At 45.8% G+C, this 15,355-nt stretch overlaps 2 protein-coding genes across 2 annotated transcripts in view; one reads left to right on the top strand and one right to left on the bottom strand.

Annotated features, from left to right (window-relative positions):
- LOC119457520 (spectrin alpha chain, non-erythrocytic 1-like) overlaps positions 1 to 15,355 on the top strand; it is a 153,968-nt gene that overhangs the window by 79,635 nt on the left and 58,978 nt on the right. The window contains 3 exon segments of the mRNA XM_049670140.1: positions 269 to 469; positions 1,458 to 1,673; positions 4,968 to 5,165. Of these exon segments, the coding sequence (XP_049526097.1) occupies positions 269 to 469; positions 1,458 to 1,673; positions 4,968 to 5,165 (615 nt within the window).
- LOC119457517 (beta-3 adrenergic receptor) lies at positions 5,468 to 13,665 on the bottom strand. Its single transcript, XM_037719111.2, has 3 exons — positions 13,397 to 13,665; positions 11,229 to 11,462; positions 5,468 to 9,497 (listed from the first exon to the last, which is right to left on the bottom strand). Exons 2-3 carry the CDS (start codon positions 11,433 to 11,435, stop codon positions 8,703 to 8,705), a joined length of 1,002 nt encoding a protein of 333 aa, XP_037575039.1. The 5' UTR covers positions 11,436 to 11,462; positions 13,397 to 13,665; the 3' UTR covers positions 5,468 to 8,702.

Here is a 15,355-nt window from a genome sequence, read left to right as displayed (position 1 = left end):
TTAGTTTCAGTGTCAAGAATTTCCATTTTTACAAGCTTTTCGCGATGCATCCACTCATACTTCAAACAATATATTTGGCTCTATTACTTACACTATATATGAGACTGGCTTTCTTACACAGTCCGAAATTTCTTGGCAGTTGACCTGTAATGAGAGCCGCCGAACTGTGCAATGTTATAATTAGCAGCAATGAGGCAAAAGGCAATGCGATACGTTGCGGTTGTCCAAGTTGGCAACGTCCATTGATAGCAAAACGCAACCATTGCAGGCACTGGAAGCCGAAATCGGAGGCCACGACGGCCACATCCAGCGTCTGATCCTGGCTGGTGAGAAGCTGCTCGAGGGTCGTCACAGCCAGAGCGCAGACGTGAAGCAGCGTCTGCAAGCCCTCCACGAGCGCTGGGCCGAGCTGGCCGACCTGGCGGCTGTGAAGAGAAAGCGTCTAGAAGACGCTTACGAGGCCTTCCAGGTTTGTCATGCAAAGCTGCTAGCTTTCCTCGGTGTTTGCAGGGAGCATAGGAGTACTTCTTGTTGTCCTAGTCAACGAAACAAGGCTCTTGGAAAGAAGGACGCGTCCTATCTAGGTCTTGTGGCAAGTCCTACATCCGCTTGTAGGCATGTCCTATGTCTGAAAGCACCTGGTGGCATGAAACCAGATAACCCGCTTGTCAACTTTGTTTTTTCAACCTGTTGTCTTCCGGTTCTGTGCTCGTCTTCGAGGTATCGTCTTCGGTACATAGGCGAACTTTGAAGGCCTAATTTGGAAGGTAGTGGCACTCCTCCTGTGTGTACTTCACCTATGTATGTGTGTTAACTTGCACCCCTCTTCTGATGGCCTTGTAAGGAAGTCACTGGGACTGTCCCCGGACAGTTTTAAAAGCACTTTACAGTTGCAGTTGCGAAAATTATGTTAAGTGGTTTAGGTTTGGTTGCTTATTGAAGCTACACTAGCTTCCGATAATAATAAATATAAGAAAAGGCAGGGTGCTGAGATCGACGAAGCTTACTATTTGTAAGTGCTGTTTGTTACTGCCTATTGATACCTTAGTGTGACGACTACTGATGTAGTGTATTATTGGATATAAAAAAAGCAATTCAAAATGTTTCTCGCCAACAGATGTATGCTTAGAACAAATAAATGGGTATAATGAAAATATTTTTGTGTCGGTGTCAGATGCGACTTTGCTATAAACGAGGTGCGACTGTGTGTCCAGCATCATGACTTCCTGGTATCTAATCGTACGAACAATTCTAGCTCAAAAACATTTTTTCTGAATGCAGGCCCGGAACACTGAAATACCGGTGCATTATAACTACTTGCAATTTCGTTTAAGAATACATTGTCCATGCTTTCTAGGCAAGATGTACGAGACTGCCTGTCAAACTGCAGCATGTTGCTCCTGTTACACTTGTCCCCAACTGGTTTGCCGACGTTTGTCCCGTATCTTTGCCCACAGTACCATGCTGATGCCAACGAGGCCGAGTCGTGGGTGCGCGAGAAGCTGGCGCTCGTGTCGAGCAAGGACTACGGCAAGGACGAGCCCAGTGCCCAGGCACTTCTTCAGCGCCACAGCTGCTTGGAAAGTGAGATGAACGCCTATGGCACCGACATACGGCGACTTCGAGACCAGGCCGATCGCATGGTGCGCTCTGGTGTGGACTCCCTGGCCATCGTAAGTAGGCTCCCTATCCGAGCGTTAAGCCACGAAGCAGTCAAATCTCGTCAGATCAATGTGACCTAATATAAATTTGCAGTAAAGTGAAATCACCTGATTGCTAATTCATATTATTAATTTATTATTATGTTTTTCTTTTTGCATTCATATCAGCGTGTATGCTTATAATGAATATTGGGTATTTAAAAAAATGTATTTTTGTGTTCGATGCAACCATAGAGCTTCCTACAAGATTTGCTGGAAGGAACTCTGGCGTTACATTTGTTCAACTACCACGGGAATGATGGGTACCGTACATGAATTTCCTTTCTAATCTTGGGTGTTTGGGACTTCAGACTTTCTTGTGGCTTTATTTATTAAGTTTTATCTGCCTTTATTGGCCTAAAGTTTGAGGAAGTCCTATTTTCCGATTCTGATGCCTTACAATGCCATTTCTTCTTAATGTCACTGTGACATAGTTATTTGAAACATTAAGCAGTCAAGTTCACTTACATGCTAGGGCCTTGAAACTTGGTAACAAAACCCGAACTATGTCGTCTGCGCAGTGGACTGTTTTAAGATCATGCAGCTGCTGTCCAAAGTGGTTAAATTGTGTTTCAACCTTAGGCAACTCCACGCAAAAAAAAAAAAAAAAATTAGACTGAATGAAACCATGTGCTTTGGTCTAACGAACTGTGCAGTGTGGTACACTATTAAAGGGAACACTGAAATTCACGGCTCTCACTCTGCTGGCGCTCTAGCTGCAAGTGGTGCTGCACAAGCAATGTCAGGGCAGTGCACTGGTGTGTCGAAAGGAGTCGGAGCTACCAACCACAAGTTATCTTCTACAAATCTAAGCTATTGTACTCTTGCGAGAGAGGAAAATTCGGACATGCTCTGCGCTTAGGTGTTCCCTTTAACAGTGGACCCCTCTGTACATGCCATGTATAAGAGAACACACAAACGGTGTTTTGTGTATGTGGAACGTCAAGAGTTCAGTGGTTGCACGTAACTCATACTTATGGCTTAGTCACACATAAGTACTTCACTGAGGCCATGAAACCATGATCCATTTATAATCTGCTTGTACCTATTGGGTCATCATGAGCAAAAGCTTGGGTGAAAAATCTCAATTTCTCCTGGATGCAGTTGTGAAGCTTGGAACTGGAAAATTTACTTCTTTGGTCGAATGTGTGCATTGTAGTGCTCTAGTTCTGGCTCTATGTATGGGGTGCAAAAAAAAAAATGTTTTACATAATACTCGTGCTCTTCAAAATATTGCTCGGAGCTGCACATTTCTGTAATACAAATTGTAATTCCTGACCCCAAAAATAGTGATGTAAAAGGCAGCAGTGTGGTGCATGTACAACGCATCCAGTGTTTAATGTGCGACGTACTATCGACTAAGTTTACGGACCGTGGGATCTGAGAAAGAGCTGAATATCCGAGCAGCCTTTAAGAGTAGTCAGTAAAATCGTACATCACAATGTTGTTCACGTGTACCAGTAGAGGCTGGAAATAGGAATACCAGGCTGCGTTTTGAGGTTGCGGAGATATCCAGCTTTTTCTCAGATACCTTGGTCCGCAAACTTTTTTTGGTCGACTGTACATATTTGGCGTATTGCTACTTGTTGCTCGGCTAGTTGTTTTATGCTTCTAGTGGTGAAAAAGATCCGAAAACGTAAAGAAACGATCGGACAGGAAAAAGCTTTTCCTGTTTGGTTGTGTTCTTTACATGCTTTCCCATTTTTTTTTTCACAGGAAAATACTAACAGTAAAGCCTCATAACGAAGTTGAAGAGGGAGCCAAAATTACTTTGTTATATTCATTACTTTGTTATATCTATTATTGCATGTACTGCAATATGAATCTGTATGGGCATTTCAAGAGAAATTTTACTAACTTCGTTATATCCATTATTTTGTTACAATTAGGTTTGACTGTACAGTAGAACCTTGTTGATACAATCCTGTTTCGTACGATTTCCCGGTGCCAACGTTTGCCATCGAGAGCACAAAAAGTGACCCAATACAGTCACTTTCTTTTTTAACGATTGATAAGTTCCTGGAAAACACAATCTTTCTGCACTAACATTCACTACATTGCCAAGCTGCAATCGTATAATACGTTTTCCATTTGCTAGATACCATGTAAAAAAGAAAAATTTGTGAGGCGTGCGTTGATAGAAAACTGTAGCGGCCCGCCACAACAGCTTCCCCGTAGGGCTCACCTGCCCGTGTCGCGTGATAACGCTTGCGCACACTCGGTTTCCTATTTCGGTGACAGCAAATCTCTTCGCGGGTCGTCGCACACCGCATTCACACCCTTCGCCGCTTACCTCATTGCGATAACATCTTCAGAGCTCTATCTGTGTCGCAGCATGCATGCCGTAGTGCTGTTAGAAGTGTACCGCACGCTTTTAACAGGCGGAAACCCAACCGCGCCACTGTTCCCTGCTGAACGCGGCAGGAAGTGAGCGTCATGTTTACCTCTGGCGGCATCGTGTTCTGGCGTCGCCCGCCACCTAAATTTCGTTTTGGTTTCGCATCATTGTTTTAAAACACTACACAATAGAAAAACGACAGTGCGCGTTTTGGGCGGCTCATACCTCACCAGCTCAACGCACAGCGGCATCTCGTGCCGCAAAGATTCCCGCCAAGTGAGCGCGTCAAAATTTACCGCCAAAATGCCCCGCTGGAAGAAATGGATAACCCAGGCCAAATTACCCGCCGTGGTGACATAGTGGGTTTGGCGTTGGGCTGCTAAGCCTGATGGCATGAGATCAAATGCCGGCAATGACGGCTGCATTTCAATGGGGGATGAAATGCAAAAACGCTCGTGTATCATGCATTGAGTGCACGTGGTCACAATTCAGAACCCCCACACTATGGTGTGCCTCATAATCTTATCATGGTTTTGGCACGTAAAACCCCAGAATTAAATTAACCCAGGCCACATTCAAGGAGTGCACATGTAAACTTGCCAAAGAACTGCAAAAATGACAACGTGCGTCTCGGGCCCTACCAGCTCAGCATGCGTCGGCGTCTTATCCCGCAACGATTCTCGCAACGCTTTGCATGACATAGATGTCAACTACAGTTGAGTCTGCCAAATTTATTAGTGGCTTTGAGTCATACATTTTCCCATTTAATATAGCTTTCTCGCATTTTTTTTTCCTAAAGCATATAAATGAGGTTCTACTGTATTTGAGCCTTTTTGTGCACTCTCTGTGTCAACTAATGTAACATTATCTCTTTGACTTAAAACGGCATTCGCGAATTAGTTTTTTTTTTTTTTTTTGCTTCATTGCAGTACTTGGATGCGCTGAATGAAGATGCGGAACCGTCCGATGATTGGACAGAAGAGTTGCAGCTGGTTCCCGTCGAGGAGTGGGTAGACGAGGTCGTCGAGAAGGAGGCGATGCAGACTGTGATGGAGGAACGCAAGGTTCCGCAAGTGAAGGCCCTCTACCCGTTCTCGGGACAGAACATGAACATCCAGAAGGGGGAGGTAGGGCTTTTTTCTGTCTTCTTGTCACAGTGGCTTGCGATGTACACAAACTGCATGTTTGTAAACAAAGTGGGGCATGGCGACGCATAGTGCAGACAATGGACTTATCTCTTCGCTATCTGTTGCTTTGAACAGCAGCCGTTGCCAAGTAAGTTTAGATAACCTAACCATGCTTTATAAGCTTGGTTTACCAGCAGATTCACACAAGCAGAGATAATTGAATTTTTTTTTTTTTTACTGTGAGAGCAGTTAACCACAGCTTTCACATAGTGAGAGGTGGCCAAAAATCATATTTTCTTAAAATCACTTTTCAGATTCTGTTACTCTCGTTCTATCTGATTCTGAAATATCTTCAATGAAAGCCACTTAGAAGTGCTCGAAAAAATTTGGTGTACCAGCCAGGGGGGCAAAATATTTCGCTGAAAGCACGAAAAAAATGCCATTCTTTCAAGCCACAATATCTCCAGAACGGCGCAACCTAGCACCGCCATCTTGGTCTTGTCAGAAAGAACATTTCACAGTCTTCAAATTTGTCGCTTCAGCTATCTCCCCCACGCAGAAACAATCACACAAAAAGCAAATGATTGAAGGTTAATTCCAAAGTCTCCAATTGGCTGTGCTTGCCATGGGACTCCAGCGTGCTTCGCCATTGGTCCAGTGCTCGCTTCGTGGGGGCATTGGCTGCTCTTTACACCTTGCGAGCTCTTGACCACTGTGACTTCTACGAGTGTCAAAGCGAGCGTGACGTGGACATCGCAGAAGCACGGCCAATCCCTTCATTTCTAGACGGCTCCGACCCACGGCTCAGCATTCTGAGCATCGGTGACCCTCACTTCGCGACCAATCACTTCGTGTGCGGAATCCTCAGACACACGACTAAGCCTTTTAAGCATCAGTGTTTCCAACTACACGACCTAGCACATCGTGCACGCACTCTTCAGACCTTCGGCGACGCCTTTCAAGGCTTGGCGATCAAGCACATCGCGTGCAGATTCCTCGGACCCGTGGCTGAGCATTTCGCACATCATTGCCTCGGGCTCTGTGAACAAGCATATCGTGCACCAAAGTCGGGTTTTTATTTAATTTTTCTTTTTGTAATGTTTCTTGGTCACATTCCTTGAGCTACAGTGCATGTAGGGACATTCTTGCCTTTTTTGCTTGATTATTTCAATTCGTTCGCACCCAAAGTTTGTGGCTGATGTGACGGTGACAAGAAAAATGAGAAGTGCAAATTTTTTGTGGTTGGAAAAGAAAAAACAAAAAGGTAAAAAAAAAATGAAAGAATCACATTTGGCTGTGCTCACAATATTCAACAAACATTCCACTGCATTTTGTAAGCTCTCCAGGCACTTGCAATGCTCAAATGAGAAAAAGTTTGTACAATACAATGTTCTCAAAATATGGTAGCTGGTGCAAACACCACACTGCAACAGCACAGGGTAGGCCTCTGCATAAGGGCTGGCCTGCAAGGCGTGCATGTTTCAGCTGTATTGCTGCCCGTGTACCAGTGCTTTTCTGATGTGAAGCTCCTCAGCTGCTGTCTTGGAAAAGAAATTTATTCAAAATGCTGCTTAAAGCCTTGATTTAGTCGGCGCTACAAAAAGACGAAAATGCGTCACTGAATGCAACAGAGACATTATGCGAGTGTTGCTAAGGTGTAAGCCTCTCTGCTACATTAGAGACAGCAGTCAACAAAGCAGTATGCAAATACAACTCTGGAACCCATTGTGTTTTCGTGGGGTATTGTGAAACGTTTGGTCTGCAACCTGGCCAACACACTCTTCACAGAGCCGCTGAAAAGGATGTCTTGAGGAAAAAAGAAAAGGCAAGCAAAGCACTTCAGACTAAAGGCAAAACATTTGATAGTGCATCAATGACTGCAACCCTGGTGCTTTTTGGTAAAGTAAAATCTTACTTTAAAAGTCATGTTCTCAAAACTGTTTCTTGCCTCCTGCCTAGCTTGTGCCCCTGATTTCTTTGCGACTGGTAGGCCTATTTCAGTTCTGTTTTTTTGCCATGTTCTTTGAAGTGCAATTCAGTCTGTGACATTCTTGCTTTTCCAGTATGAAGTTTCTGAATTAATGATTCAACTAGTTGTTCACAGTCTAGATGCTTGTTGTACAGTTGCCTCATAAAAAATGGAAACTAAAAAAATTATGTTGTAAATAAAAAAATCTAAGAATGTCATGCCCTCAACCATTCATTTTGGAATGCACAATGCCTTGAACGAGTCTCCTATTGCATTTTGTAAGTCACTCAGGCTTAGGACAAGCCCTAAAGGGGAAAATAATTGTGATTAAGAAAGTTGGGGAGATATAATTTTGAAATTTTTATGGTAACATCAGAGAAACATTGCCATCAGAACTAAATTTGATGCTTGTACGTTTGTGCATAAAGGTGAACTGTGAACTTGGCTTTCTCAAATCTGAAATTTATTCTGGGGGCATTTTGTGCAAAAAAAAAAAAAAAAACTAAACTAATCTCGACATCGGAAGCACTAGGCTGAATAGCCAGCCTTTCACACACTGTATCTTTCCGTAATGAACAGCGCTTTTCACTCCTCTGTTTCCACCACATTACCCGTGTCCATCCATTATCCGGTCAGAAAAATGTGGGCACAGTATTCGCAACACTTCTCTTTCGTCAGAGCATTTTCTAGTTAGCTGATATTTGGGTGCCTGCCACTAATGATAGCAACTGACCTCGTGATGAAACGATCGCTTCGGCCGTGGCCAGTTGAGGATGGCACTTGTGAAATAATTTTGTGAACGAGGGCCCCGGATGATATCCAACGGCAAATTGTTGCATAGCAACAACATGAAACAGAGTTACTGTTTATTTATGGTGTAGCTTCACCTAGCATCAACACGTGCATTTTACGCCTCCTGATGATCATGCTATTAGGGGGCCTGGAACACGCACACTGGCATTTTAACATTGAAGTTAGGTAACCTCATAAGTACAAAGTTTGGCTGGGATCACAGCGCAATTCTGGTTGTGCAGTATAAAAAATTGGATGCCTTCTCAACAGACTTCTGCCTGGATAAGCTTTCTGGACAGACTTCCTAACATTTCCGAGTTGCAGCGTTTTCAACTCTTGAGTTTTGCACATTCCAGAGGGGAACAGTGTGACGGGTTGGTAAGACCTCATGAACGTTTTAGTCACCTGTTCTTGGAAGCTACGAAATGAATACTGCTCTGTCTCGTAACGCTGGGAGAATATGCTTGATATGCTGTTGTGTTCCAGATTTTATACCTGTAATTGAAGGCTACATAGCTGACCTACTTTTCTCGCATGCCTGCACATGTCCTACTAAATTTATGTTTAAAGGCAGTGGTAGAATGTTCACTTATATTGACTCCTTTGAGCATCTGCTTTCATCTCGCAGTTCTTCCTTTTCACTGGGTCCAAATGTAACGCTCAGTTAGGAGCCACCGTTGCTGGAAGTAAAGAATATATTTTTCTCTACGTAAACTATACAGGCATACAAACATTGCAAAAGCAATGCCAGTCTCCTTCTTGCCATTTCTGGCCACTCACACTGAAGTACTCCAGAACAGCCTGTGTCGTCCACTGCGCGACAGTCTGCACAGTGCCTCGTGGAAGCTCTTGAGTCCGATGGAGTACACAAAGGGGTTCACGACGGATGCCAGGAACTGCACCACGGTCGAGAGCATGTCCAGCCAGTCCGGAATGGCCTTGGGCCCAAGCAGCACCTTGACCAGCTTGGTGCAACAAAACGGCGTGATGCAGAGGAAGAATATGACGATAACCGCCAAGATGCTAACAAGGATCTTCTGGTTCCCCTGTCCCGCCCGGCGCCGAAAGGACAACTGGCGGGACAGCGTTCCGTTGGAGACGTCCCCTTTTGGCACCACAACCACCGGTGGATTCACAACCGTGTTGGAGCGCAAGCGACGCACTGACGCGAGGATGCGGGCGTACTGGACGAGCACAATGGCCGCCGGCGTGGCAAAGCAGAGGGAGAAGGTTGCTGCGTAGTAGATGACATGCTCGCGCCGGGGGTGCCAGTCGACGTCGCAGACGATGTTGTCAAACTGGTACGCGGTCCAGTCAAGGATGGCAGGCACGACGGCGAAGACGATGCCGAGCGTCCAAGGCAGTGCCACCATCTGCACCAGGCGGTGCCACGTGCAGCGCTGGACGTACTCGAGCGGCTTGTGGACAGCCACGCCGCGGTCGAGTGCGATCATGGCGAGCGTCACGCTCGATGTTGACGTCAGCCAGTAGTTGAGGATGCCGTGGAAGGTGCAGAAGCCTGGGTTGTCCAGGGGCCAGCCGTCGTTGGTCAGGGCGCACACCGACGGCAGCTGCGTTGATAGATAATAGTGCTGTGAGCAAATGAGTTGAGGACGCCTCAGCGAAAACTTCACTTGAGTGAAGTTGAAGACTCTTTTTGAGATTAGCTTGGCTTTAGGCCCCAAAGGGTACGTACAATTGGAGAATGTACGTGAAATTGCCCTTTGCGCGAATCCCTCCAGTCCTCCGCTGCAGGGCTTGTACGTGTTGCATGTAGTTGCCTGGCTTTATATCTAGGAGTTGCAGCTGCTGCAAGCCTCAGCTGTTCACTCGTGAGAAAAGCAACTTGCTTGACTTGGAAACAGAAAAATAAGAAATAAGTACTATGCAACTTTCTTTTTAATGAGGTAAACTGAGTATACAATCAACACGTTGAATCCAGACTGAAAAAGGGGAACCCTGCCATCGTTAGTAACAGGTGCCAGCCTAGAAGAGTGGCATTGAAAAGCTTTGCTTTGTTTTGACGTTCTTTATAAGCTGACGTAATGCCGTATCCGAGTTAATAACACAGAGGTCACCTCTTGTATCAGAAGTATAAGAAATGGGCACTGCAGGCTGGGCCCAGCACAAGCTACCAAAAAAGGAAAAAGAACAAAGGGAATAGTTTCATCACACTGCATTGAATTCAACACTTAGATTTGCACATCCAGCAGCTAAAAAAAAGCTAAAGACCGTGCAACGCCCCAGCATGCACCTAGTTTCGCGAACTTGTTATGAACCACATTCACCGAGTATCACATGCAGCCGCTGTGTTGTCTGCGACCTGCATATGGTAATCAGCTACTCGAGCGTGACCTTGCTGCATTTGCCGGCTGGCTCGCTTGTGTAATGTTCTGAGCCGCACTGTCGAACAACAGCACGGTGCATGTGCTATGCTGGCTGAAAGGCGTTGTTATGCCGCGGCATCCAGCCACGTGCTAAGTCATGCAGATCAACGTGCTCGTGCCGCGATCATTGACAAAGCCTGCATGCTTGCAGAGATCACGCAGACAGTGATGGGTGGTTGAGGTAATCGGGACAGTTGATCAGGACGTGCTGCCAGGCTAGTTTGTTTTATGTCTATGTATTATGTATGTATGTTATATGCATAATTAGGATATTATGTATATCATATAGCACATGAAGGCAGTGGATGACGGAAAAGAACAACACTGGAGTTGGAAAAATAAGATTTGTTGCAACTGCATGAAGCCAACAGACGATGAAGTCTGGGAAAGAATAGGGGAACTCGACTGTTAGGTTTAACCCCTTCTGTGCCACGCTATTATCCCAAATTCTGACCTAAAATGGCCAAATTGTTTTTGAAGATGCCATTTGCCAAGATGTGTTGCTTCCTCCACCGGAATAAATTTGCTCCTGCTTGCACTGCCCGACGGATTGTGCGCTACCATCTACAACAATCACGACAAAGCACTAAGACGAAACCAGCTCGTCCATGGCATTCCTAGAAAATTAAAAGTACCATTGACGGAGCTGGGCTTGGTCCTTGGCCGTTTTTGCCAGAAACGCTTGCACAAACTCAGCTCATCTACGACACAAAAGGGGTTATTGGTGCAAGGGCCAGATGGCAAGAGTGCAAGAGCGTGGGGTAAAAAAAAAGAAGTTTCTCATTTGTTCACATTTTAGGGCAAATTCACACCTTAGTCATTTTTCATTCTTAGTATAGTTGTAACTTAGGAAAGGGGGCGCATTGTTTAGAAAATGCAAAGTGCCGTTGGCCATAGAAGTTTTCGTTCGCTCACCATGACAAGAGTGGCCGTGAGGAGGTCGGTCACTGCAAGGCTGACGACCAGCAAGTTCGAGCGATGCTGCTTGACGCGCTCGTCCCACAGTGAGACGAACAGCACCAGCAGGTTTCCGAGAATGGAGATGCACAGTTCGGCGGAGACCAGCACGGCGGCCACGTAGCGCTCCGTGGCACTGGCACTCCTCGCGGCCGTGCTGTTCATCAGTGGGGGCCTTGCCAATGTCAGGTTCTGCAAAGGGATATCCCTGTGGTTTCTTGCTGCATGTGTAACCATCGTTACGTGTAACTCGAGCAAATGAGCTTTGTGAGAATGTTCACAGTGTTGGAAGTTTCGGGAAAAGTGGAAGTTTCGCGTCCATCTTTGGAATAAGCTCAAAGCTGCTAAAGAAACAAGAGACGTTTTTTAGGAAAACAGCTTTGCAGTTCAGGAAAAAATTTTTATTCGTTATGATTCGGAGTGGGCTCTATGAACAGCCTTTCCAAGCAGTCGCTTTGCCAGCTGAGCTAATTGGGTGTCTAGTGAATGGCTCGGTGAGGGCAAAGTAATCGACAACTTGAAGTACACCGAAGAACCTTGGGTGGTCAAAATAAATTGAAAGCCCTCCACTAGGTGTTTTTCATAGACTTGGTGAAGCTTCAGGGCATAAAACCTAGATTACTGTAACAAATCCAGTAGGCGTACTGCCGGTTTCAAGCGGTGCTCGATGAAGGACCGTACTCTAAATCGTGAATTTTCTCTGACAAATCTAGTGTTGTATGCACGCCAAGTCCAGGCAGAAGTCACACAGAATTCATTCATGCTACAGGCACGAACAGCTTAGTCGGATGTTCCTATGTGAGGAAAGAAAAATTGCTGCTCACAAGAAACACGAGAGGGTGATTTTGTGCAATCTCTTGTGCCAATTTATGCTCATTTTCTGTTGGAGTGAATCAACGCTAATTGCAACCAGATTGAGGCACCTCGTGCCAGTGCCTCCTCCAAGTGGGAAAGAGAGAAGTGTACATAGCAAGCTTCATCAGATAAGTGCATAAATGATCACCTGTTGCTGGGACTGAAAAAATGCAGTTGTGTTGATGACACGTTCCTCGAATCACGTGCGACCACAAAACCTTGCTTCCCTCAAATATTTACAGCTCATTGACTGACGTAAACCTTCCTTTACAAGCTTGCTTGTAACTTTCAGCTATGGCGACGCTGTGACATGCACGTTGGAATGTCTCTCTTTTGCTGCTAGCTCTGACGTTGCACACATGGGTGTCAATCAGTCGGGAAGTTTGCAAGGAGTTAATGACACTTGAAGTCTTCAGACTTCACTTTTGGAGGCCATTGATGATAAATAATGCCATGGCAGCAATTTTAGAGATATTGCGCAAATTTAACGTTTTTGAAGTTTAAAATTGTGTAATTTATGTTGTATGATGTTGTATGTATGTCTTTATGGCAACAAAGCCTGCACACCAAAAAGACAACCACATTGGCGATAATCACAGTAGTTGATTCTTGAGCTATGCTAATCTCACTAGCGCTAGGTTGTGAAAAATATTGACATTCTATGTTGAAATTAAGTCCAGCAGGACAGACTTGGGCAAGGTCCAACAGCGTGTTGAACTGAAAAGGTTGGTGAAGGCAGCTTGTTTGTAGGAATGTTCATCAAGCATTGTCATAGGAGGTTAAAAAAAAAGAAAAGAAACAGGCTTTGCATGTAAACACAAGACTTCTAAACTCTTACGTCTAAACAAGGCTTCATCCGAGTGTGTGTTGAGGTCATTTAGGTGTCGCTGAAGAACAGCGCCTAAACAAAACAACCTTGCCCATGCTATATTACTGTGTCTTCAGCTCGTATTTTATTTGAAGATGGTGCTCAGCATAAAATCGGAATGTTCAGTTTTAGCACGCAATGTTCACCGCGGAACAAAAACAGTTTTCTTTTCCTTCGAGAGAGCCAAGAGGCTACCTAGAAAGGCGCTCGTAGCTGTACTTATCGCGTCATTGCACCGGTCCCGCTACCGTGTACACTCCTTATCCACACTAATTGTGTTTACGACCCCTAGGCGCCGTTCGTCTTGCGGCAAGCTTGGCGGGGTTGGTGGGTGGCGGGGCAGTACAATCTGCCACGGACGGAGTCGGCGAGAAGAGAGAAAAAAAAAAGACACTGCACTTACTCAGAGCCTAAAAGCGATGCCACGAGGTTCCACATTTTTTGGCCGTCACCCCAGTCACCGACTGCGCCACACTCACTCTGAGCCATGGTCACGGTTACGCTCTGCTCGGCGAAATCGGCGGAAGCAGCATCGTAACTCCGGGGGGTGCCGTAGTGTTTCCTCCCGCCACCGCGGCTCTCAGCGTTGGGCGCATGCATGGCTACCAGGCGCGAAGCCGTTGCGAGATAAGCTTGCTCTCGCTTCACGCATCAGCGGCTGCCGCGGTTACTGAGCTGCGCAGGAAGGTGGCAGGAGGGGGTCGCTAAAGCGGAGGCAAGCAATGGGGCGTGTCGTTAATTACACCCCCCCCCCCCCTTTACCCCCGTATGCCTTACTTATCACTCCTTCCATTCCTTGTTGTTGTAGGTAGCTGCCGTGGCCCCTCCCCCCCTTCCCCGTAGGTTTGCAAGAGTCGGTCCTCGCCCCTCTGTTCTCTCCGCTTGACTTAATTTATCAGCGGTCTCTGTGGCATGCGATTCCGTGGATGACTTGGACGAGCAGGCGGCGAACCGAGGTTGTTGTCACGCAGGGTGATCTTGCCTCGTAGTGTAGGGCAGGGAGTTAGTGGTGGTTGGCTGTTGTGGGGGTGAACGGTTCTCGAAATCATGAATTGGCGCTTCTCTGTCTCTGGAATGCACTTGTTGCGTACCGGGCCATAGGGCGTTTTTACACAACACTCGTAGCATTCACATTTTCTTTCTTTGATTTAAGCTTGCTGCAAGACGTAAATGATGACGTAAATTTTCACCCCGATTTTTGTAAAGCACTTGCTGCAGTGTTGTTGGGTGATGGCTGTTTTGCATACCTTTGATATGGGTGTATAGGTGGCATGGGACTTCTCCGAGTTTATGGACTATTGCTGTTTTACTGCAACGGCAGTTAAAATCTTGAAACTTGGTTTGCTTTGTCCATCCGTTTGTTCGCTTGTTCTTTCCATCAAGCTGATGATAACAGCAACTGTGGTTGTCATCATCAAGTCGGGGTTTTTCATCGCATTGTCAAGCCATCTTGTCATCCCTAGCTTCAGCCTTACCATAGGACAATGGAAGAGGAAGCTTCCCCCACCACCACCATCACTGCATTGCTTGCACTACAAATAATCCAAGCCCCAGTGAGCCAGCCTTTATAGCGCGACATATTGAACCACGAAGTTGTGCCAGTGAGTGGATCGCTGTTCGGCATAATGAAACAATAAAATCGCAACAAAATACTTGTGTATTTGTACAGATGTCTCCGAGGCACTTTTTAACACACATGGACCTGCTACTAGAACAGTGTATGATAGTCGAGCTGTTTAATCATTTGAACACATTAAGTGTCACTTGCGAACATTGGCAAAACGTGCGGGGTTTAGCCAAATGAACACTCGTGCGCTTAATATTGCTACATGCATATTGCGTGTTTCTTCTGGACGAAGCGCGCGGGCGCCTAGACGAAGAAGACAAACTGCTCTGGGATCTCGAGCTATCGGCTGATCTGGCCAGCGCTGCAGCTATCTTTTGTAAATATACTTGTAAATAGTCTCCTGTACTTAATCCTTCGTTCGCGTAACAATATAAAGCATTGCCTGCCATCACCACTGAGGTTGGAACTCGCAATCCTGGAGCAATGTGCACTTACGAGGAGGGTGCACTAACCATTGCACTATCGCGTGCGACGTTCACGCTTGCCAGTTTGAGACATCTATTGCACCGTACACAGACTCTGAGATTGGTGGCATATGTGCATGTATTTCGAAGGCCACAACAAGCGATAACTATATTAGACGAGGAAGATATTGGTGCGTGTATCGCAAAGGAGTTGTTCTTCAAGAGATGGTGCTGTCTAACGTGAAAGCTGGCTGCTGTTGCAGTAAATGTACTTCAGCCCTTGAGGAATCATTGAAGCCTGCTGAATCTTTCATTTGTGTACATTTTTATT

Source organism: Dermacentor silvarum, chromosome 7 (genome assembly GCF_013339745.2).
Source record: "Dermacentor silvarum isolate Dsil-2018 chromosome 7, BIME_Dsil_1.4, whole genome shotgun sequence".
Taxonomy (NCBI): domain Eukaryota; kingdom Metazoa; phylum Arthropoda; class Arachnida; order Ixodida; family Ixodidae; genus Dermacentor; species Dermacentor silvarum.
This window is presented reverse-complemented; position numbering and strand designations above follow the sequence as displayed.

What these genes read in the sequence shown, in the direction of transcription:
- LOC119457517 (XM_037719111.2), bottom strand. Translation starts at nt 11,435, where the DNA reads ATGAACAGCACGGCCGCGAGGAGTGCCAGTGCCACGGAGCGCTACGTG. An exon ending in TCACGGCCACTCTTGTCATG is followed by an intron (nt 9,498 to 11,228) that starts GTGAGCGAACGA and finishes CTATCAACGCAG; the next exon opens with CTGCCGTCGGTGTGCGCCCT.